At 43.4% G+C, this 23,075-nt stretch overlaps 1 protein-coding gene across 1 annotated transcript in view; it reads left to right on the top strand.

Moving 5' to 3' along the window:
* Nucleotides 1–23,075, top strand: part of OBSCN (obscurin, cytoskeletal calmodulin and titin-interacting RhoGEF) — a 208,484-nt gene that overhangs the window by 127,166 nt on the left and 58,243 nt on the right. Inside the window, exons 72-91 of the mRNA XM_076332060.1 lie at nt 1,715–2,002; nt 3,467–3,739; nt 5,478–6,833; nt 7,458–7,736; nt 8,124–8,202; nt 8,573–8,691; nt 9,506–9,703; nt 10,130–10,162; nt 10,268–10,366; nt 10,825–11,043; nt 11,850–11,916; nt 13,539–13,567; nt 13,839–13,967; nt 15,677–15,816; nt 16,511–16,711; nt 17,045–17,127; nt 17,895–18,068; nt 19,530–19,689; nt 20,942–21,058; nt 22,878–23,042. Coding sequence (XP_076188175.1) covers nt 1,715–2,002; nt 3,467–3,739; nt 5,478–6,833; nt 7,458–7,736; nt 8,124–8,202; nt 8,573–8,691; nt 9,506–9,703; nt 10,130–10,162; nt 10,268–10,366; nt 10,825–11,043; nt 11,850–11,916; nt 13,539–13,567; nt 13,839–13,967; nt 15,677–15,816; nt 16,511–16,711; nt 17,045–17,127; nt 17,895–18,068; nt 19,530–19,689; nt 20,942–21,058; nt 22,878–23,042 — 4,208 coding nt within the window. The remainder of the gene's footprint in view (nt 1–1,714; nt 2,003–3,466; nt 3,740–5,477; nt 6,834–7,457; nt 7,737–8,123; nt 8,203–8,572; nt 8,692–9,505; nt 9,704–10,129; nt 10,163–10,267; nt 10,367–10,824; nt 11,044–11,849; nt 11,917–13,538; nt 13,568–13,838; nt 13,968–15,676; nt 15,817–16,510; nt 16,712–17,044; nt 17,128–17,894; nt 18,069–19,529; nt 19,690–20,941; nt 21,059–22,877; nt 23,043–23,075) is intronic.

Raw genomic sequence — 23,075 nt, 5'->3', positions numbered from 1 at the left:
TTGAAATCTCAGACTTTGGTACTGAGCAACAACACTGATTTTTCTAATCTTTGTACTGATTCTTTTCTCTTTGCCTTGCATGTCCCAAGCTAGTGTTCTTAGTCTCAGAAGATGCTACTGGGCAACTTGTTCTTTGACCAGAAATAGTCCACCTCATCAGAAGAAAATTTCTATCAGGCTAGTGATGGTAGAGATATTCACCAGCTTTCTTTACCTGCAGTCTTTTGTAAAATGTAACATAGAGTCTAATGAAAATAATTTACTCAGAGTTCAACATCACCCTCAACAAACGTGGACATGGGAGGAAGCTGAACTAGAGTGCACATGGAAAAATTATCCAAGGCAGCAGAGAACCCTTTGAAATCTGCTAATCTACTCAAGTGCAGGGCAACCAGTTTTCCAGATTAATGAGTTGCGTATTAAAATCTTCATGTAGGTGAGATCCGTGAAACACGCACCTTTGTACTTCAGAGACACAAGAGTTAGTAGCTCTTGGAGTACTTCACAAGTAGAAAAGATGATAGTTCCCTAATTCCCTCGTAGGGCAGGTTAGACCAATGATTCATCAATGCCCATTCCAGCACCCAAGGTCTGGCTCCTTCCCACAGTGGGATAGGTGGGTCACCCAGCAATGGTCATGCCAGCACAACCCCAGTGATGGTTATGAGATAATTGCAATGTGTTTTATCTGTACACTGTAGTTGAGATGTTCGAGAGCCACTGATTGACCATCCGTTCTTTAAATTATTACAGGTAGTCTGTCTATCTAATGATTTCTGGGACTTGAGAGATCTCGGATATGTTCCAGTGGTTTCTGCAAAAAAAATTGGTTGTTGATGGATTTAAAACAGCGTTATCTTATTTTGGGCACCTACATTTTAGGAACTGCAAAATACTATCCTCATTAACTCCTCCTGTTGACAGGTTTTCTGTATGAAATTTGGCTGAGAATAGAGAAAAGAGGCTTTCATGTTATGTTTGTGGTGTCCAGAATTAACGAACTGGCAGTTGACCTTATTTGCCTTTAATTTGTTGGATTGGTACATCGTGGCAGATCATTTACTTGGTAAATGCCTTGAACTTGAAGACTAAAAGAATTATTTCTGTATTCTAAGCCAAAGCGAGGAACATTTTCCAATGTACTGAGTATGATCGTCAGTAGCCAAGCTGGTAGGACACCAGACCATTCCCATTATGCATTTATTTGTTACTGCCTGATGCTGTGACATATATAGCAATTACAGAGAAATTGAGTGACTCGCTATTAAATTACTAGGGTTACTCTGTAGTCCAACAATAACTTGATTTCCATTAAGGCCAGACCTGAAAGAAATATGATCAAGGCCCAAATGTACTTGAAGTTTTCAGCTAAGTTCCTTGATAATACGGACAGCGTAGGGTCATCTTTATTTTGAGCTGGGTGGGACAAAGCAACGGGAAAAAATCACAACAATATGTGACGTTAAGTGTGTGAGATGACAGTTGGAAAATGAATGTTTGTCATTAGCAGTGTAGATCAGGGCAGACAAAGGAAAACTCAGTGGTCCGCAGGTACGTCTCACGGTCACGGGCATGTACCCACTCAGCTTTACAATAAGACAAACATTGAATCTGTTGTGCTTCCTTCTCATTGCTTGTAGAATGCTCTTGGTTGTTTTAGTATAAAGCATTATTGCTCGTGTCATACATCACGGGACCTCTGTTGTGCCTTCAGCCCACCCCGATCCACCTGAAGAACCAGAAGTTTTAAGTAAGAACAGCCACTCTGTAACTCTGTCTTGGTACAAGCCGTTGAGTGACGGCGGTTGTGACATCCTAGGCTACAACGTTGAGAGGAAAATCCCAGGTATTGGCTGGCAGTCATGCAGCAAGGGCATTATTCAAAACACAGAGTTTATGGTGGACAATCTCACTCCGGGTGAACCCTACAGATTCCGCGTCTCAGCTATAAACAAAGTTGGGGCCAGCGAGCCGGTGCACTTCCCTCAGATGGTGCGGCTAGGTGAGAAAGGAGAGATGCCCCCATGGAGGACTGCAAGCTGCTGCAGACCTTGTGTTTCGCATGGCATGCCTGCTTCACCCGTTCCAGGCATCTCCTGGAACGTCTTTCAGTGCTTTGCTGCCAACACAATAGAGGAGAAAGAGCTTGGAAAAATTGTTCTGGGCTGCTGCAAACAAAACCTGCTGTGTTGTTAGTACTCAACACTTATTTTCTCCGAACTGCATCAAGCTGTCTTGCAGCCTACACTGCATCCATGTGTTGTCTGGCCAACATGAGTTTCTTTTCTGGTGGAGTTAGGATGGAATGAGTCAAAAGGGGCATGTTGGAATGCATTCGGGGTAACCAAGACCCCGGTACCAATGCAGTGGGTGGGCAGTGTTGTCTTCTTCACCCATCTTTCTCTTTTGTTACATTATTTGTGTATCTTTTTCAATAACCCCCACAAAGAAATGCTGGAGGACACAGTTCCTTTGCTGTCTGTTGGTGAAACTTTGGAAGCCACAGAGGGATGGAGAGCTACTCCCTCAATCTTTCTTTTCTTGCAACTCTTTCTGTGATAGCCAAGTGCCCAACAAATTCCTCGAAGTGAGAATAATAATAAAAAAATCCTCTTTTCCTTAAGGCTCAGACATGCAATGATGGTTTTGCAACATAACAACTGCTAGTGCTGGACCCTGATAACTCTGCGTATGCCGACTTTGTCTACAACAAACCCAAGGCATTTTGGGCAGTGGTCCCCTCACCCCAGTGAAATGTGCAGAGGGGTAGATCGCACTCAGGAGCGTGCTGCTTTTGGGAACTCAGCTGTGTGCTTTGTGTCCCAGTCAACATCTCCGTGTTTAATGCATTTGTCTTGACTTCATTTTGAGTATCGCTGTCGTACAAACAGCGTGCCGTTGGCAGGCCTCCTTCCAAAGTAAAGAAGATACAGAGAATTTTTATTTTTAAATTCTTTATGCTTCTTGAGACTTTTTATTCTTCCTAAACTAGCTTTTTTTTTTTTTCTTTTTAACTTTCAAGACTGGGATGAATGCCACTTTTAATGATCTCTCTTCTTTTTTGTTCTTTTTATTGTTTCTTTCTTCACTCACTTCAGAACCGCTTCACTTCTGAACTTTAAGACCTCCTAAAATCTGTAGGACTGCTTGAATACTGGTGATGGGTAAATGAAGATCAGCAAACAAGCACAAGAATGTGAAAAATGCAACCACTTTTGCATGTATATATTTAAATGGAGCTTGTTTAACTGCTGGGAGAGCTTGTAGAGTTATTTTGATACTATCTTTGGAAGTGCAAATTTGATTGCTTCCAGTCATTTTTTTTTTTCCTTTGGTTGTCTACAACAGCTAAAGAATCTATAAATGGAGGATGGGATGCTTGGATATTTTATAGAGTGATCTCAAGTGCCTTAAAGCCAGATTATGATATGTTCTTTGTGTTAATTCACTTTTTTTCTAATTACAGAGCCTCCAGTTACAGTCACCCATCCTTTGGTGGGAGGATCAGTCTCAGAAGGGGAGGTGGCACGCTTGGAGTGCAAATTATCAAGTGAAACCAAAGAGAGAGTGACATGGTTCAAAGGAAAAGAACAAATACAAGCTGGAGGGAGATATGAGATCCTCTCTGATGGAAAAAAGCAGATACTCATTATTCATGCATTTAAACCTGAAGATCAGGACACATATACCTGCATGGTTTCTCCAGAAGTCAAATCTGTTGCCAGCTTGTGTCTTGAAGGTACAGAGAGTGCGTTCCTGTGATGTTAAATCAGTTCTGTTTATGGATATCCAGGGCCATCTCCACAGCTTGGACTGGAACTAATTTTCTTTTACAAGCTGTGATAACAATCCACAAAGAATTGTTATCTTCCTGTTCGGTATTGCCCAGTATGTTTCTGAATCCCTAACAGCTTTGAGCTGCTCAGGTAAGATGTTCCTGAGTCAGATATTTAAGGTGTGATACGGTTGTCTCTACATGGGTTCCTGGTGCCTTTTGAGATGTTTTAGGGTATTCTGCCTGGCCTTCAGCTGCCACTTCAGAAAGTGAGGGCTCTTTTGTGTGTTCTGCATGGTATCTGCCAGCCCCCTCTCCTAGACATCCCAAATGGCTTTGAGTCATAGTGCTTAGGAAGCTGAATTGTGCCGCTACGGTGGGATTCAGTGGCCCACACACAGTCATCTAGTGCCATTGAAGCACTTCAGGACATCAGCCCTGGCCTCCATCTCCTTCTCCAGAGGGACCCAGAGCACTCATAGGTCCTGCTTTGTATCTGAGATCCTGTTGTGGTTTAACCCGGCAGGCAGCTGAACAACACACAGCCGTTTGCTCAGTCGTCTCCCTTGCCCTGGTGGGATGAGGGAGAGAATTGGGGGGAAAAAAAAGTAAAATTTGTGGGTTGAGATAAAGATAGGACAGAAAAGGAAGGGAAAATAATAATAATAATGATGATGATAAAAGAATGTACAAAACAAGTGATGCACAGTGCAATTGCTCACCACCCGCCGACTGATGCCCAGTCAGTTCCCAAGCAGCGATTGCTGCCCCCTGGCCAACTCCCCCCAGTTGATGTACTGAGCATGACGTCCCATGGTATGGAATGTCCCTTTGGCCAGTTGGGGTCAGCTGTCCTGGCCATGCCCCCTCCCAGCTTCTTGTGCACCCTCCAGCCTGCTCAGTTGGTAGAGCATGGGAAGCTGAAAAGTCCTTGGCTAGTGTAAGCACTGCTCAGCAACAACTGAAACATCGGTGTGTTACCAACATTGTTCTCATCCTAAATCCAAAAGACAGCACTGTACCAGCTACTAGGAAGAAAATTAGCTTTATCCCAGCCAAAACCAGGACAGAACCAGATGTGGATGTCCCAGACAGCCTGGAGCATCTCAAATGCCACTGGGCACTATGCAGAGGCAAGTCAGCGTGTCCCAGAGGGTGAGTCACAACCTTCAGACTTAGACACATCTAAACTGAAGTATCTACAGGCAGATACCTCCATATGAGGTGGGAGTCTCAGCTCCCATTACAACCAGTGGAGATCTACTCAAGCTAATCAGTGAAGCCCTGTATAGCTGTAAAATAGGATGAGCCTGGAATAGCTTTCCAGGCTCCACTGGCAGCCTTAACAAGATATTCATTGACTGTGACATTCCAAAAGGGCAGAAATTTATTTATTGGGTTCAAATGTGCGAGGAAGAAATAAAAATGTTGTTTGGCCGTGTTTTATGTGCATGCATAGAATCACAGGATAGTTGAGGTTGGAAAAGACTTCTGGAGATAGTGTAGTCCACCCCCCTGCTCAAAGCAGGGTCACCTAGAACAAGTTGCCCAGGACCACATCCAGTTATATTAATGTCACATTTTGTTCTCAACAGAATGCTTAGTTAAATGCCATTGATGCTCTTCTGTCCAGGCTTTAGAATAACATTTCCATGTGCTTTCTTGCACACTTTTAACATCTTATCAATTTAATTCTCCCCAGTTCCCACAGTGACAATGCTAAAAGAGATTGCCAGGGAAGTACCCGCTGCAAGCCAACCAGAAGAGCTGGTGGATGGCCATGTCCAGCCCAGCTTGCCCCCTGAGGCTGCTCAGGAGGGAGACCTTCACCTCCTGTGGGAAGCCCTGGCCAAGAAACGCCGGATGAGCCGGGAGCCCACCTTGGATTCCATCAGCGAGGTGCCTGAAGAGGACGAGAAGCTTCAGAAGTTGAGGAAGGAGGAAGCGGAGATGTCTCACTATTATTCAGAGGAGTACTCCACGTGTGACGAGCTGGCTAGGACAGGAGAAGCAGATTTCTCTTTCACAAGCTCAGATGATGAGTCGAGAGCTGGGACTCCTTCACTGGTGAACTACCTCAAGAAAGCTGGGAAGACAAGTGTCAGTGTAACTAGCAAGGTTCAGTCCACCTCCACAGGCAAATTATGGAAACAGTGGGAGAAATCCAGTGTGGAGGCAGTTGTGGCTGCCCCAGCTGCTAAGCCAGCTGAACCAGAAATACCAGATTTAGATGATCCTTCCATGAACAAGGCTGCTGTGAAGATCCAGGCTGCTTTCAAAGGCTACAAAGTCAGGAAAGAGATGAAGCAACAAGAGTGCCCAGTGTTTACTGAGACCTTCAAAGATTTCTCTGGTGAGCCTGGAAGCACTCTCCACCTTGAGTGTGTGGCACACAGCAAAACTGACATGAAAGTCCGTTGGCTGAAAGACGGGGAAGAGCTTTCAGATGGTCGCTACTTTCACATAGACAATTACAGTGATGGGACCTGCTCTTTGATTATCACTGGCCTGGAGAGGAAAGATGCGGGTAAATACACCTGTGAGGCATCTAATAAATTTGGCAAGGTTTCACACAGTGCTAAGGTGGTTATTGGCACTCAGGAACCTCAAGTTCTTTGTAAGGAGAAGCAGGTTAAACAAAGCACTGACAGTGAGACAGAGAGCTCATCTGGCAGTGAGCTGGATGATGCTTTCCGTAAAGCAGGAAGGAGACTTCATAGACTCTTCAGGACCAAGATCTCAACAGAGATCTCTGATGTGGAGGAAGAGCTCTTTGTCAGTGCAGATGAAGGGGACATAGAGGTGGTCGACCATCAGACGTATCGTGAGGATGACCAGTACATCTACATCAAGTTTGAAATCTTGTCTGAGGCAAAAACTGCTGCCACTCGATTCAGAGACATGTTTGGTGCTCTGGGAATTCCCGTGGAGATTGACATTTTGGAACAAGGCCCTAAAAAAATTGAATTGCGTATTGGGAAAGCGACACCACCCACCCATGGGAAGTTTGCACTCCCAGTAGTGAGACCTCCACCACCTTTGCTGACTTCTGATACAGGTAGGTGAAGCAAACCTGTTAATTCTTTGGAAAAGACAGCTGGAGCAGGTCAGAATGTTATCTTTTCACTCGCAAATAACTTCCAAAAAGCCTTTGTTTTTCATTTGGTGCGGATATTTTTCTGGAAACTTTGCACTTTTGGAAAAACTGATGAATTTTTTCTTCTTTTTCATTTTGAGGGAGAGGAGGGAGGTTAGTGATGAAGGAGGGGGTTGCAAAGTACAACAAAGCTGCTATCTACAAAGCTGCTTTTCACAACAGAAGTGTCCCCTACTACAATAATATGGCCATAAATGCTATAATTATTATACTTAAATAAATGAAATGGTTTTCAGAACAGTCCTGAGGGAGACAAGACATTTCGGCAAGGAGAGGAACAGGGGCAATGTATAGTTTGCAGTTGTGGTATTGCAATGCTTATGGAGCTATGAAGATATGGAATATCTTCATAGTGTTTGTCAGGGAGTTTCTTCTTGACTGTTTTCATAGAGAAAATATATCACTCTGCAATTAAAAAAACTAGGAACCATAACTCTTCAGGCACGGGGCAGCAGTGCTCTTAAAATACATATTTTAACACAACCAAGCTTTTCCTTTTTTCTCTCCTGACTACCCTGACTTTAGCTCCCATGTTCATGACGGAGCTCCAAAACCAAGAGGTACAAGATGGATATCCAGTCAGCTTTGACTGCATTGTCGTTGGCAAACCGCTCCCCACGGTTCGCTGGTTCAAGGACGGGAAAGCTATTGAAGAAAACGATCATTACATGATCAACGAGGACCAGGAAGGGTGCCATCAGCTGATCATCACAGCTGTGGTCCCCACTGACATGGGTGTTTACCGTTGCCTCGCTGAAAACAACGTGGGAGTTGCTTCAACCAAGGCTGAGCTTCGAGTGGACTGTAAGTCCCAAAATCACTGTGGAAAAACCAAGGGAAGGGGTCCTGCTTGAGAGGTGGATAACTTTTTTTTTCCCAGAAAAACACCATTTACCTTAAAAAAAAAAAAAAAAAAAAAAAAAAAAAAAGTATGCGTTGCCCACAGAATGTTTCACTTGGAAACCTCTTGGGTTCAGTTGGGTTTTGTCAACTCCAAGGCAAGGCTCAGAGCAAAGCTTTTCAGATAAACAGAGGTGTTTGCCATAATCCAGGGACGTGTGGGATCCTGCTGCAGTAGCAGTGTGAAATCGACCTGCCAGTCACTCAAATTAGTAGGGAAACTATAATTATAGTAAGAAAAAGTGTTTCAAAGCCCAGATTATAGAAAACACTTCCTTTTCCATTTAACAGTGACCAGCACCGACTATGAGACAGCAGCAGATGCAACAGAGACATCTTCTTACTACAGTGCCAAAGAATATATTTCAAGGTAAAATATCGAACTCTAGTTCTTTCTAACTTCTGACTTGGTAAGATCAATATGTACGCTTATGTCCAGCCTGGTTTTGCTATATCTAGCAGGGCCAGTTTAATGTCAGAAAGGAACAGCCAGACCAGCTGAGATGCAATAACTGCCACAGCTGGACATTTGTCGTGTGCAAACTTGCTCTGGCTGCCTTCAGGCTAGCCTGGGTATTTCTCCACGGTATCACTCCATTACTTGTCATATTACATGTCATATGGTGCTGAATCTGTTGTCATGATGACAAAACCCACGGACTGAATTAACCTAAAATAGGTGATTCCGATTCCTAACTCTTTTCTGGCTTGCTGACTTTCTTCTTTCTAATTTCTTCCAGCCGAGAACAGGAGGAATCGACCACTGAGGAGGAACAATTGCCCCAGATCTTCGATGAGCTTCATGATATTCATGTGGCACCTGGAGCATCACTGGCTAAATTTCACCTGAAGGTGAAAGGTGAGGGGAGCCCACAGCACTGTCAGTTGTTCCAGGTTTGCTATCAGGTTGAGTGCTGGACAAGGTTTTCTGATGTGCTCTTCTGCAGCTGTGACCCCAGTCCATGCATCTTGCACCACGTTTGCACAAACCAGCTAGAAGTATGTGTTCATGCTGATGAACATTGACTTTTGCAGCAGACTGAGGCAGATTAAGTGTCTCATGCTGTGTCCATGTCTCCAGGCATAATTACAGGCATACGCTTCTGAAAACTGAGTCCTGTAATTCTCTGAGCACATTAGTTATGGAGGAGCAATAAGGAATAAAAAAAAATAGTGAGGGTGTCCGTTATTCTCCTTAACAAATGAAACAGTCCTGGACTTGCCTTACTCTATGAGGGGGTTGCTGCTACAACCTAAAACTGCACAAACGTTGTCCTGGTGTTGACTGTCCGCGGTAGGGAGAGGTGGGGATTCTCCTGTTTTCTCCGATTGCTGCCTATAAAAATGACGAGAACTGTTTTGGCTTCAACTTTTCTCTTTGTGTATGTTGCAAATCAGACCTGAGTGTTACCCTTCCAACCTGGAAGGCATTTGCACATGCAGCCAATATGGGGAGTGCCAGAAACTGAAGAGACAGGAGAGAACTTTAATAGATAAATAGAATTTCATGAATTTGCAGTCATTCCTAATTGGGTAAATCCTTGAAACAGCAGCCCTGGGCAGAGCTGAGGATTCCTTGGCTCCTGCTCAGAAGGATCTGCCTGTTTGGAGATGCTCCCAAATCGATGTTGCCAATGCATTCTGTTCTCCATGTCTGTAACTGCTCCTCGCAGGGTACCCGCAGCCTCGTCTCTATTGGTTCAAAAACGGACAGCCGTTAAAGGCCTCGGATCGCATCCTGAAGACTGATAAACAGGAATTCCACTTGCTGGAAATTCGCGACGTCACTAAGGCAGATGCTGGCCAGTACTCAATATTTGTCATCAACTCTGCTGGTTCTGCATATTCATCGGCTAGGCTGGTAGTCAAAGGTAGGTATTGGACTATTTCTGGCACCTGCTTTTCTCTATTCCAGTGGCTCCTTCCATTTTATATAGTTATTTTTCTTGAGAAAGCCTACCAAGGTAAGTCAAGTGAGGCGGGGAAGTCTGTAGATAAGAGATAACATGTTTTAATCTTGGTTCACCTATAAATTTACTGTGTGACCCGAAGATGAGATATGCCACTTCTCTGGGGTCTGACTTGTCTCATAAACATACATTTTATTCCTGCCCAACCTCATTAACTTTAATGGTTCATTTTATTAAAACTGAGGGCCTCTTATAAATCATACTAACATTTCTGTGTAATATCTCCTGCAAGGAGTAATCCCCTGGAATCACTTTTTTTTTTTCCTTCAACTCATGGACAGAAAGGTATTTGTATTTGTAATTTTGTTTTTTCTCCTTGTGTTACAGATCCTGATGAGAAAGAAGAGCCGTCAGAAACAGGTGAGAGAAGCCATAGCGGGTGGTAACAGAACCCCTAGGAATTTTTCAGTAGTCTAAACTCACACAGAAGGTGTCACCACGTTTCATCAATAATGTCATTTTCAGATTCCCATGAGCAGCTGATACCACCAAGGTTCCTAGAAAGATTTACCAATAAAAAGGTGAAAAAAGGTGCAAGCATCACATTATCTGTAAAAGTTGAAGGTAAGTGGATAGATACCTTGCCTCTCTGCATAATACTTGAATTGCATATCTTCATGACACGTTCTAGACTCTCTCTGGCCCAAGTCATTGTAACCTCATCTCCTGTACCTGAAGTCTGGGACTCTACTCCCAACTTTGTAAGAGACTTTATGTGCTTTACAGAAAAGCATCTTACTCATCTTCACCTCCATTTTCCTGTATGTAAAAACAGGGATAATAACACTTATTAGTCTTATGAAGATGTGTTGGTTAACAGTTTTGGTTTTACAAAAAGGTTTAATGTTCTTATGAGTGTGCTGTAGCAAGGTTTAGGTTCCTTTATTATATATTATGCCTGTTATTGTTGGAAAAGTATCAGGAAACAGATCAAAATAGCATTTATTCACAGCTTGGCTCATAACTGTAAGGAAGGAACACCATTAGGAAAATTAAAGCTCATTGCATTGGTTTTCCTTTAGGACATCCACCGCCAACTATTACTTGGCTGAAAGAAGAGCCTCAGGAAGATCTCCTGTGGATCAAACCAGACACTCCTGGGTATAAACTTGCCAGTTCAAATATGCATCACAGTCTAATCCTGTTGGATGTTAAAAAGAAGTACAGTGGAGCTTATACGTGCATTGCTACCAACAAGGCTGGCCAGTCCATCTGCACCGCCACCCTGGAAGTTGCAGATGGTAAATCTTTGTTACAATACAAACACATTCTCTATGTTACCTTTTATACAGGGCCTAAGAGAAAAGTAGACATGACTGATAAGGAAATTAATCAAATCACAACTGAAAAAAATTCATTTTCCCAAGATTAGCCATGACTTTTCTTGCCTTTCAAACGATTACACTCTTTACTCCTATAATGTTTTACATTTCTGACCCTATCTTGGATTAACAGCAGCATCTTTTCTGTATAAACAGAAGACAAGTCTAACAAACAACCAAATTAAGCACAAAGGAAAAAGAAAGGAAGAAAGGCAGTGTAAAGTAACTAGAAAAAGTCACCATTTGAAAGATTTTTGAGTGTTTCACTCTACTAAGGTATTTTGCATTGTAGCATTGCCTTAAGGCAGCTAGAGTTATTTGATTCCCCTTTTGCAGAGCTTTCCAGGGCCTCTCCTGGCACAATTCCTTCAGTAAGACAGGGGACAAGCAAATACAGGCTGGGAGTAGGGACGGCATTGTGAAGGACTCCATTTTTCTGTTATTCTTCCTTGCATCCCACATTTTTACTGTACCAAGAGCTACAGGAGTATAGCTTGAGCAGTGTAGAGAAGTGGCACAATCATACACCTATGTGAACAGGGAGAGGAGCAAACTATTTGCATCATGTGAGTGGGAGTATGTATCCCGGTCAGGAGCTGCTAACAGGGCAGATTCAGTATTCCAGTGTTCCCAGTAATCCATGTCTAGAAAATGTGCCTACATTAAATACATAAAAAGAACATTCTCTGCCTTCTGTCCTCTAATGATAAATCCTAATCTTGCAGTGAAAGAGGCTGAAGTTCTGACCCAGGAGCGTGTGATGGTGTCAGAAGCCATCATGACCACACTGGGGTAAGTGGTTGGCCACCCATGCTGAAGTGGAGCAGTGCAGGTACCACCCTGCAGAAGTTCCCATGAGTCACTTTTAGGCAGTGTTCACTTTGGACACCTTATATTCGTGTCTCAGCACTAGAGTTAAAATAGTTTGAGGTCCTAGGATGGAAAGTGCTATAAATACTCTAGTATCAATGTCAGCCATTTATGCTTGATTATCAGGGAGGATAGGAGCAAGGACAAAAAAAATATTAAAAATTGGGGTAGGTTATATAAAACTCTTCCTACTTTTTCATCTCCTAAGAAGAATGCCAAAAAAATTCACAGGGTCAAGGTCTGACTGTTACTTGCCAACATTGAAATACGCAATGAAATACTTCTTTACTTCACAGAAAAAGAAGTAGATGAAAAGGGTCGGCTCACAAACTTCTTGTTTACAAATGCACCCAAAGAATAACCTCCTCAATTCGCCATTCTTGGCTTGGATACTAGGCAGACACAGTCTGAAAAGCGGTATCCACCTGAACACACTTTAGCTTCTAGAATATGTCTAGCCTAAAAGGCTTGACCAGTCTTCCTCTGAAGTGTGAAGAAAGTTAAGAAAGCTGCAGTGTGAATTCAGCTATTCCACTGCAACCTCTCCCAAGGATGTGCCTGGGCTCTGTCAGGCATACTTAGTGACATATGGTTTATCATATATCAAGTGGAGTGAGCTTCCTCCTGCCTCCTATGTACTAACAGAGAATTAGGGCAGATCAGCTTTTGCAATGAAAATTTATGTCCTGCCTCCAAAAAGCACAGGAATAGCAGAGATGTTGACTTCAGGATATTAGTGTTTTGACAGAGTAGTCATAGGAAACACCACAAACCCTCTTCATCAGATGCAAGCAAATGCTGGTAGTTCTTCACGCCCGTGAAGCCATTTTCACTCAGTGTTGACAATACAGTCTCCTGCCCCTTTCCTGCTGGCATGAATGAATTTGGTGCTGGTAAAAGCTGTCAGTGTAGCAAGGGTCTCTTTGGACCTGAAAACCACTGCAGTACCGGTAGTCAGCTTGCTTCCCCAACCACAGGCATCCTGATGTGATGGGAGCAGATCTCTTGGCAGGACCACAGCATATGCGTATTCTCCAGTCCTTGGTTTCCTGATGAAACCACTGGAAATTGTTGAGCGTTAGTTCGCTGAAAACTGACTGAGACTACAGATCCCACTTGACATAATGTCTCCAACTGTAATAGCTTTATTTCAGTGTCAGCTGGGAATAAAGTCCCAGTAGTAGCACCAGGGAGATGGAGGCTACTCTGTTCTGCAACCCACTCCCTGAGCAGCCAGGTCTTCTCAAGCAACAGTTTGAAATAAAAGTCAGGAATAAGGAGAATTCTCAGATGAGACTTGGCTCAAAGACTAAGACACCCAAGTGTTTCTGTGCCCATATGACCCAGGTGCCCCAGTTCTCATTTCTTACAGTGGCCCTGGTGAGTATCGGCTACCAGCACCTGCAGTCCAAACCAGAGTCCTAAGTTAGATATTCCTAGCCGTCATGTACAAGGTTTGAGAAGGAGGGGGTGTTTCTCATGTAGTTCTCTTTACTACACATTTTGTTTTAATTTTTAACTCTGCTTTACTCTTTCTTTTTCAGAGCTATTCATCCCTCTGAAATAAGAGAAGGTAAGAGAAGCTATTTTCTCTCTCCTACTCCTGCCCTTCACATCTACAGCTGAGATTGTCTATGTATTTCATCATTACCACCTACTTTTGTCCTGTTTTCTTGAAACTGTCTGAAATGTTGGAACTTTTCAGGACTGGTCTCTGTTCAAGGGTGAATTATGTGGATGAAGTGAAGAAAATTAGACCTTCCTTCCACAGAAGGTTTTGTTACTCAAAAAAGATGACTTTCCAATGACATTGCTTGCTTAACAGAAAACCCACTCTTTTCCAGGAGACCTTGAAGCTGATAGAGAAGGTGTACCCAAAAGCCCTGTTTCATTAGCTGATGTTGGCTCGGAAGAGTTCTTCCAGAAACTCACCTCGCATATCTCAGAAATGGTATCTGCAAAAATAAGTCAGGGTAAGGAACCTGGCAAACACAACTTAATTAGTGTATGCAATCTTTTTTTAGGTATCATTTGGACTTTAAATATCAGTGAGATTTATGAAGCAGGTTTTGAGACAGTCATCCTGCATAATCATAGAATCATAGAATCATTGTGGTTGGAAAAGACGTCTAAGATCATCGAGTCCAATCGTCAACCCAACACCACCAACCCCACTAAACCATGTCCCTAAGTGCCTCATCTACTCGTCTTTTAAATACCTCCAGGGATGGGGACTCCACCACTTCCCTGGGCAGCCTGGTCCAATGTTTAACCACTCTTTCAGTAAAGACATTTTTCCTCATGTCCAATCTAAACCTCCCCTGGCGCAACTTGAGGCCGTTTCCTCTCGTCCTATCGCTTGTTCCTTGGGAGAAGAGACCGACCCCACCTCGCTACAACCTCCTTTCAGGTGGTTGTAGAGAGTGATGAGGTCTCCCCTCAGCCTCCTCTTCTCCAGGCTAAACAACCCCAGTTCCCTCAGCCGCTCCTCATCAGACTTGTTCTCCAGACCCCTCACCAGCCTCGTTGCCCTTCTCTGGACACACTCCAGCACCTCGATGTCCTTCTTGTAGTGAGGGGCCCAAAACTGAACACAGTGTTCGAGGTGCGGCCTCACCAGCGCCGAGTAGAGGGGGACAATCACTTCCCTCCTCCTGCTGGCCACACTATTTCTGATACGGGCCAGGATGCCGTTGGCCTTCTTGGCCGCCTGGGCACACTGCCGGCTCATGTTCAGCCGGCTGTCGACCAGCACCCCCAGGTCCTTTTCCGCCAGGCAGCTTTCCAGCCACTCTTCCCCAAGCCTGTAGCGCTGCATGGGGTTGTTGTGGCCCAAGTGCAGGACCCGGCACTTGGCCTTGTTGAACCTCATACAGTTGGCCTGGGCCCATCGATCCAGCCTGTCCAGGTCCCTCTGCAGAGCCTTCCTACCCTCGAGCAGATCAACACTCCCGCCCAAATAAGCATATGAACATTTGTAAATGCTTAGGACTAAGAATTTTTAGCAATTTTAGTCCATCCAAACTGCATGTCTTAGTCTACAGTTTTGAACGAGAAAGAAAGCTATTACAGTGAACTAAGATGGCTAGTGTCCATTTTATGCATACAGTGTTTATTTAAATAAGCAGGAGTAACTGTAAGCTTTAGAGTGGAGGGCAAGTTGTAAAAATTGAAGCATATTATTTTGAACATCTTAGGTATTTCGAGTTCCTCAGATATTCATCACTCCTGAGTCTGAAAGCAACCCTGTTTTGAAGATGTCCCACATCTTCAAGTTTTAGCTCACAATGGGATTTTAAAATCAAGTTGAGGCTGAAAACTGTGTGCACAGCTGTGCAGTAATCCAATGGTTCATTGGATTAGATGAAAAATCCTGGTTTGTGTATCATATACTGATTATCCTGTAGTAAAATTTTATCTTGAAGCAAAAATAGAGGCATTACTACTCCTACAAATATTCTTGCAGTGCAGTGGCAATACCTGCAGTAGGCATGCAACCTCACGTACTAAAACGTCCCAACTATTTATTTAATCCTAAATATCAATAGGAGATCACACTAAATACTACAGATGCTCTTCCTAGGGAATATTTGGTTTTATGAAATTGAAAGTTATTATAGATTTGGTTCATGTTCAAATTGGAGATCGTTATTTCACACTTTGCTGTTGCTCTGCTTTTTAGCTACACTTCGAGTGCCAGGTGCAGAAAGTGATGATGAATCAAAAACTCCCTCTGCATCTCCTCGCCATGGACGATCCAGACCTTCATCCATTGCTCAGGAGTCCTCCTCCGAATCTGAAGATGGGGATTCCAGAGGAGAGGTATGATATCTTTATGGACAAGTTTGATACAAGGAGAAAACTTTACTTAGAACAACCAATCTCCTATGATTTAAGTATCGCCATCTCCTTTAGGGATGTACTTCAATTTAGTAGGTATATTTAGTAGTTAAATATTGGGTCTGTGATACGGAGCACAGAGAATCAAATTCTGATGCTTACTGTGTGATCTTGAACAAGTTGTTCAAGACAACATGGTCAAAACATATCCATTATTGGGCACCTTTTGCTTTCATGGCTGAGCTTCAGAAAGTCAGAGTTTGATTTTCTGTGGCCTTGGATGGAGTTGGTCAGAAGAACTTTGTTGAGAAGTTCTTCATGAGAAAAATGAGAATTTTCTGAAAATTAGAAGTGTTCATTTCAAACACTTCCAAAAAAAAAATTAAAACTTTGGAAATGTTATCCTATTTTGGCATTTTCAGGACCACTGTTTGTTTTGCCTTGGGAGAAAAATCCACTGTTTCATGGTGTAAATCCAAAACACCTCATAGAGTTTTGAAAATATGGCCTGAGCCTCCTAGAGATTTAGCCTTCCACTTGCAAAAAGCAAAGTGATTCTCTCTGCTGTACAAGGGCTGGAGAATAAAACATTAAACACAGATAAGCACTTATCTTCTGCTAGTGTTACTGTATTCTATTTTCAGAGCACAAAATAACTGTCGTTTCATGCCTGCAGATCTTTGACGTCTACATGGTCACGGCTGACTATGTGCCCGCTGCGCCTGACAGGGAGACCATCACTTTGAAGGAAGGCCAATATGTGGAAGTCCTTGATTCAGCTCATCCTCTGAAATGGCTGGTCAGGACTAAACCCACAAAATCTAGCCCCTCTCGACAGGGTTGGGTATCACCAGCTTATCTGGACAAGAAATTAAAGGTGACTGATCACGCTGTGTTTATTTTTCATGTAAAATTACTTGCTCCTGTTGCAGTTTAGAGCCATCCCTTTTGCAAGGAGTGATGGATGAGGAGGTTGTTGGAGTCTGTAACATGATTGGGCTTTTTCATGTTTTGACTAGACAATATTTCTGTATGTGTGCAGGGGTGCCTGGGTTTGAAAGACCTAATCACCCTCCAGCAAAAAAGAAATTTCACACTGGTTTAGGAATTGTTGAAAGGGACTGTGAACATACGAGGAGTATTCTTCAGTGAGCATTGATAACAGCACGTTAACTTAAAAGAATAATGTTTCTTTTCTCTTGTATTTCAGTTGTCACCAGAATGGGGAACAACAGAAGCTCCCGAGTTCCCTGGAGAGTTTGTTTCTGAAGATGAATATAAAAGGAAGCTAAGGTGAGCTCACGTCACTTGGTATTTGCACCTTTGATTTTTCCTGCCTTTTGAACTAACATGAATGTTGGCATCTAGCTCCCTCCTGTCAGAGTCACTGTTTATATTCTGCTGAGTCCTGCCACCTCCACTTTCCCAGAATCAAGCAAACCTTTGATTCTTTCAGACTTGTAATTTGTGATCTTTCATTGGGTTTTGCCGTTGATTTCAGCCTAGGAAAATTCCCGGCAATCTAAACCATATTGGATGACTTGAAAGGAGGGGTTTACATGATGTAATTCTGGAAGCTCTCTGATTTCACAAAATCCTGAACTACAGTACCTCTGTCCTTTGGGGTGCCCTATATCTGAGGATGATGTCTAAAGAGGGAGTGAAAGCACTCAACCTTGTGTTACTCCCTTGCAGTGCAGCACACTACTGAGTGTGCTCTCATGGAGATATTTGATTTCTTGATTGCATAAAGTGGCATTGAAGTTGTTACTGTGTGCTTTACATAGATCCTTTTGTTGCTCATGCTCTCTTTTATCTGCCCTAACAGTAGATGTCTGTAAGGTAGAGGTAGGTGTCACTCCATGAGCAGGGTGTCTAAGTTCCTCTTATGGTCAGAGGGGATCTAGTCAACACACCCCAAGGAGTGTGTTCCTCTGATCATATATCTCTACTTTAGAGCCTAAAAGTCTCTCAGCATGTCAAGGTGTTGTGGTTTAACCACAAGGATAATTGTGATGATTTTTCTGTGATTTCTTTTTGCCTATTTGTCTTCCCTTCAGTGTTCTTATTCAAGAGCTGTTGACCTCAGAAGAGGATTACGTTCAAGATCTACAGTTTCTCCAGACTCATCACCTTAAGTACACTGAGACCTGTCCCAATGTCCCAGGAGCTGTCGCCAGCCAGAAATCCACCATCTTCAGAAATATTGATGGCATAGCTCGCTTCCATTCCAGGTGGGCATTCCCACGTGCCTTCATCTGAGACCAAAAAGCGGCTCGCATACCCGGTGTCAGAGCCACAGTAACTATTATTACTGTGAAGGATGTGGAGCACTGGCAGTGCTGAGGTGCAAGGGAACTGATGGTCCTTTTGGGATGATAGATGATGGTATAGCTTAAGTCAGAGCACAGGGTGGGGACTCACATAATACCCTTCAAAGCTTCATATGTCCAGCTTATTTCTTACCCTTTTAAGTGAATTTAATTGAGAAACAGTGAATTGTTATAAAAAGGCAGCATGGTCTTACAGGCATTTCAGTGGTGTCTTCATAGAGACACACATTCACCTAAAGCTGGTGCCAGCGTCCATGCATTCAAACCACATCCAGCCGTAGCAGGCTGCCCAGGTACAACGCCGTGGCACGATGCCTCTGCCTACTCCAAGAGAGGATTTACTGCAGATCTGCTGTTCACAAAGTGACTTCCCAAGGTCCAGGCTGAAATACTTTTACTTGCCAGGAAGAAGAGGTGTCGTACAATGTCTTACATGCCTTAGGCTTTCCGTTGCTAAGGGGCTTCCTTTTGCACCTTGATACCCTTGCTCTCATGGGAAGTGGTCGTTCTCATAGGAAGTCCCTGCCAACAGCATGAGAATCACCCTTTCTTCCCCATTTTCCTATCCTGTGGTCCTAACTTTTGGGTTACCTTGGGGGAGGGGGTCAATAATATGCACGCACAAAGCTCAACAACCAGTGAGCATGCAGCATCTTCCCTGATCAACGTGTGCTCCGATCGGTGCCAGCAGCATCGTAAGCAGGAGCAACCAATACAGAGTTTGAGCAGGTTGCGATGAAAAGTATATAGTTACTCTGGGGAAAGCATTATGGGGGGCACCGCTTCTGCAATGGGGAGGATGCTTTGTGGGACATCCGGAACTTTCCCTGGCTGGGCCACGAAAATAGATTTCCCTTCTCTTTCCTCCCTCTCTCTCTCTTTTCTCTCCCTCTCCTTTTGTTTTTCCCCAAAAGTAACTTCAACTGCGAGAGGTGATGCACGTCATCAGCTACCGACACTGCTCAAAATCTTTGTGCATGTGAACCTGTCTCAACATCCTTTGTGAAACAGAACGTGGATCACTGTCTTCACTCATGTGGATGGCTCATTGATCCTTAAACTGAGGCATAAGGATCTGGGCAGGGGTTAACTTCCCAACTTGGGCTAAGCCCTTGAAAGTTATCCCTGCCTTCCTTGCAGGGCATTTCATACATTCAAGCTAAGAGGGACAGCATCATGCTGGATGAAGAGGCGTTGAGAAGTTTAATGTTAATGTGGCAACATCCCTCATTTCCCCCAGTCATGTCCTTTAATCTGTGTTAACCTGAAATTGCCTGATTTAAAAGTCTGGCTGCTGGGGCTGTGTTCTAGCCTCATTCCGTCACCTTCTCCTCAGATGTCCTTTTTGATTTGTCTCCACAGTGTCTTCCTCCGAGGCTTGCAGAAATGTGACACTGATGATGACGTGGCCATGTGCTTTATCAAGCATGAAGCAGAGTTTAATAAGTACATTCAGTACCTGGTGGGGAGAGTACAGGCTGAGTCGATTGTTGTCAGCAAAGCTGTCCAGGATTTCTACAAGGTAAAACAGTAGCCAAAGTACCTGCTGAACATGCACCCTGTAACCTATTGCATCAAGAAATGTAGTAATTAATCACAAATGAGATCCTGAAAAGGATTATTAAATATTTTTTGTGGGAAATCATTACTAAATATAATAATTTTGTATTCACTCTCTAGCTCTTCCTGGTCAATACAATCAATATGGGAACACGTTTACATACGCTTATGCATTTATAAATATTATAAAGATCATACAGATATGAACGTGGCTGTGATTATGTAACTGTAATTAAGGGACGTTTTAAGGGCCACCGCATTATAAGACCAAGCGAACTCACATAAAATATTAGTATAGATAAGGAAATCCTGTTTCTCCTCTCCAGCTGGTCAGGATTGAAGTTCACTAGTGAAAACACACACACAACACTCCAGATCCATGAGCACATGCATGTTCGTGGATCCCTTGAGTAGCAACACGGCTCCTCTGTTCATCCAATACCCCTGCCCAGATCCTGAGCACTTTTACCCTCTCCTTGAGCCTTCTACTCGCCAGCTAGTCCAGCCTGATGCTCGCTAGAAAACAAATGCACATGTTCACGCTCACCCCACATTCACAGATCCCTCAAATTATCAGCACAAGCTCTCAGCCTCCCTAGTAACCATGCCTGGATCCTGGGTCTCCTACTTGCAGCCAGCCCAGCTTGAAGTTTGCTGGTGAATTGCACACAGTTGCACCCACGTGCACCAGGTCAGTGGAAAGGATAAACATCCAGCTCAGTGGCTGATGCCCCAGCACACGGACCCTGTGACCTGCGCTTCCCACTCCAGGTGCCGGTGCAGACACCCTCACTTGCTCCGGTTGCTGGCACTGCAAACACACGGACCGCTCTCGACCGAGGTCTGGTACCAGTTGCTGGCACTGAGTTCACTCACCACCCCCACCCCCCCCCCCCCCGACAGCGCTGATCTTTCCCGTCACACCATCTGGTCCTGCAAGCTTTGGGTCACATTTCCCCAGCACCAGTCCTGCACTGGAAAAGCAGACAAATTCAGCATTTCGGACATCTTGCAGTCTAAAATGATAACTAGCTGATAAAGGATGGGGGAGGGTTACAGACGTCCAAAATATGTGGTAGTAAGGTCGGGTAGAGCTATCCAGTTTTGGCTGAGTTAGGTCTATGAACCAGCATCATATGAGCATTTTCCAGGGAGTAATCTTTTCAATTGTTCTTTATAACAACGTTTCCTCATTCTTCCATGTATTTTTTCAGAGATACACGGATGAAATCTTAACTAATGAAGTTCCTTCACAACCACTTATCCCACCACTGCAGCACTACCTGGAAAAACCCATAAACAGGATCCAGCAGTACCAGACTATCATCAAGGTGAAAAGCTTGTGTTATATCCTTGTATCTGATAAGTTTATGTTCTGCTTTGTGCAGCTTGTGTAGAAAACTATTTTATTTTTATTTCATATTTCTTGGCTTTCTTCTGATGCAACTACAGTTGAAAGCTGCTTAAGACAGACAGAAATCATCACCAGCGATGGTGCTCTCTAAATAGTTTTTTTAAATGTTAATCCAGGTAGAGGTTCACAGTCTCCAACCCCATAAAGTTCAGCAAGATTTATCTGAATGATCTTTAAATATATGCATACACATATAAAAAAAATATGCTTATTTGCATATATATGAATACATGTATGTATATATCCATGACAAGTATGAATTTGCTTCACACTCAGCAACCGGTATGTTATAAAAATAAGCAATTCCCAATGTGTAAGAAATTATTTACCAGTTTCTTTCCTTGTGTTTTATACTGACATTATAGTAAGATGAAATTTTCATTTTCTGAAAAGCTTTGCCTCATTCTGCCATCCAGAAATGTTTCATCTTTCAAGTTTTCATCTGTCCTACTATGTCAGGTTCTAGCCCAGACCACAAATCAAAGTAGCATTTTTTAATGGTATTTTTCATGGGAAATAACACAAGGATAGTCAGAAAGAAGACTGCCAAAATATTTCTGTATTCTAGCATTACAGAGGTGAGCAGTTTAAAGAGTTTGAAGAAGGTTCAAATTAACTTTCTAATTTTGAACACCTGCCTCCACACAAACACCAAAGTTTTAAAGGGTCTCTTGGAAGAGAGAGTGAGCGTGTCTTCATTACTAAAAGAGAGGAACAGGAACAAATGTGGAAGAAAAGGATAACTGCCATTTCATTTTTTTTCCCATCCTCTCATTTTTAATCTAACAGCGACTCTTAGTTTAGCACTGCCACATGAATTGCTTGCCTCGTGGTATCATCAGGGTAAGCACGAGAGAAATGCAATGGATACATTTAGGATTGCTTTGGGTTTTTTTGGTTTTCAATCACCAAAGCATACCTGGTATTTGCTTCAACTTTGTCTTTGTTTATGTCCTGGTTTCGGCAGGGATAGAGTTAATTTCCTTCCTAGCAGCTGGTACAGTGCTGTGTTTTGGATTTAGGGTGAGAACAAAGTTGATAACACACCGATGTTTTAGTTGTTGCTAAGCAGTGCTTACACTAGTCAAGGACTTTTCAGCTTCCCATGCTCTACCGACTGAGCAGGCTGGAGGTGCACAAGAAGCTGGGAGGGGGCACAGCCAGGACAGCTGACCCCAACTGGCCAAAGGGACATTCCATACCATGTGACGTCATGCTCAGTACATAAACTGGGGAAAGCTGGCCGGGGGGGCCGCTGCTCGGGGACTGGCTGGGCATCGGTCAGCGGGTGGTGAGCAATTGCACTGTGCATCACTTGCTTTGTGTATTATTACTATTATCATATTATTATTATCATCATTTTATTTCAATTATTAAACTGTTTTTATCTCAACCCACGAGTTTTTCTCACTTGTGCTTTTCCAATTCTCTCCCCCATCCCACCGGGTGGGGGGGAGTGAGCGAGCGGCTGCATGGTGCTCAGCTGCCGACTGAGGTTAAACCACGGCAGTTTAATACCACTTGATGTAAGGAAAAGTCAGACTGGCTAGTCAGTGAGGCTGCAGAATGGGTAGGAAAGAGGAGACTTTAGTAGCTAAGCAGCACATGGTGAAAGAACGGGGTAAAAGTTGCTCAGATGAAAGAGCCGGAACAGATATTGAAAAACTGTTTGGCTATCAAGGAAATTTTTTTTTTTTTCCTGACTGCCCAGTAATGTTTTCTTCATTCATCTACAGGAATTAATCCGAAACAAAGCAAGAAATAGCCAAAACTGCACTTTGCTGGAGCAGGCTTATGCCGTTGTGTCTGCACTCACCCGAAGAGCAGAAAACAACCTCCATGTCTCACTCATTGAGAATTATCCGGGGACCTTGGAAAGCCTTGGCGAACCCATCCGACAGGTAACTGGAATTTCTCAGTCAGTGTTAGTGCTG

Source organism: Aptenodytes patagonicus, chromosome 2, assembly GCF_965638725.1.
Source record: "Aptenodytes patagonicus chromosome 2, bAptPat1.pri.cur, whole genome shotgun sequence".
Classification (NCBI taxonomy): Eukaryota; Metazoa; Chordata; class Aves; order Sphenisciformes; family Spheniscidae; genus Aptenodytes; species Aptenodytes patagonicus.
This window is presented reverse-complemented; position numbering and strand designations above follow the sequence as displayed.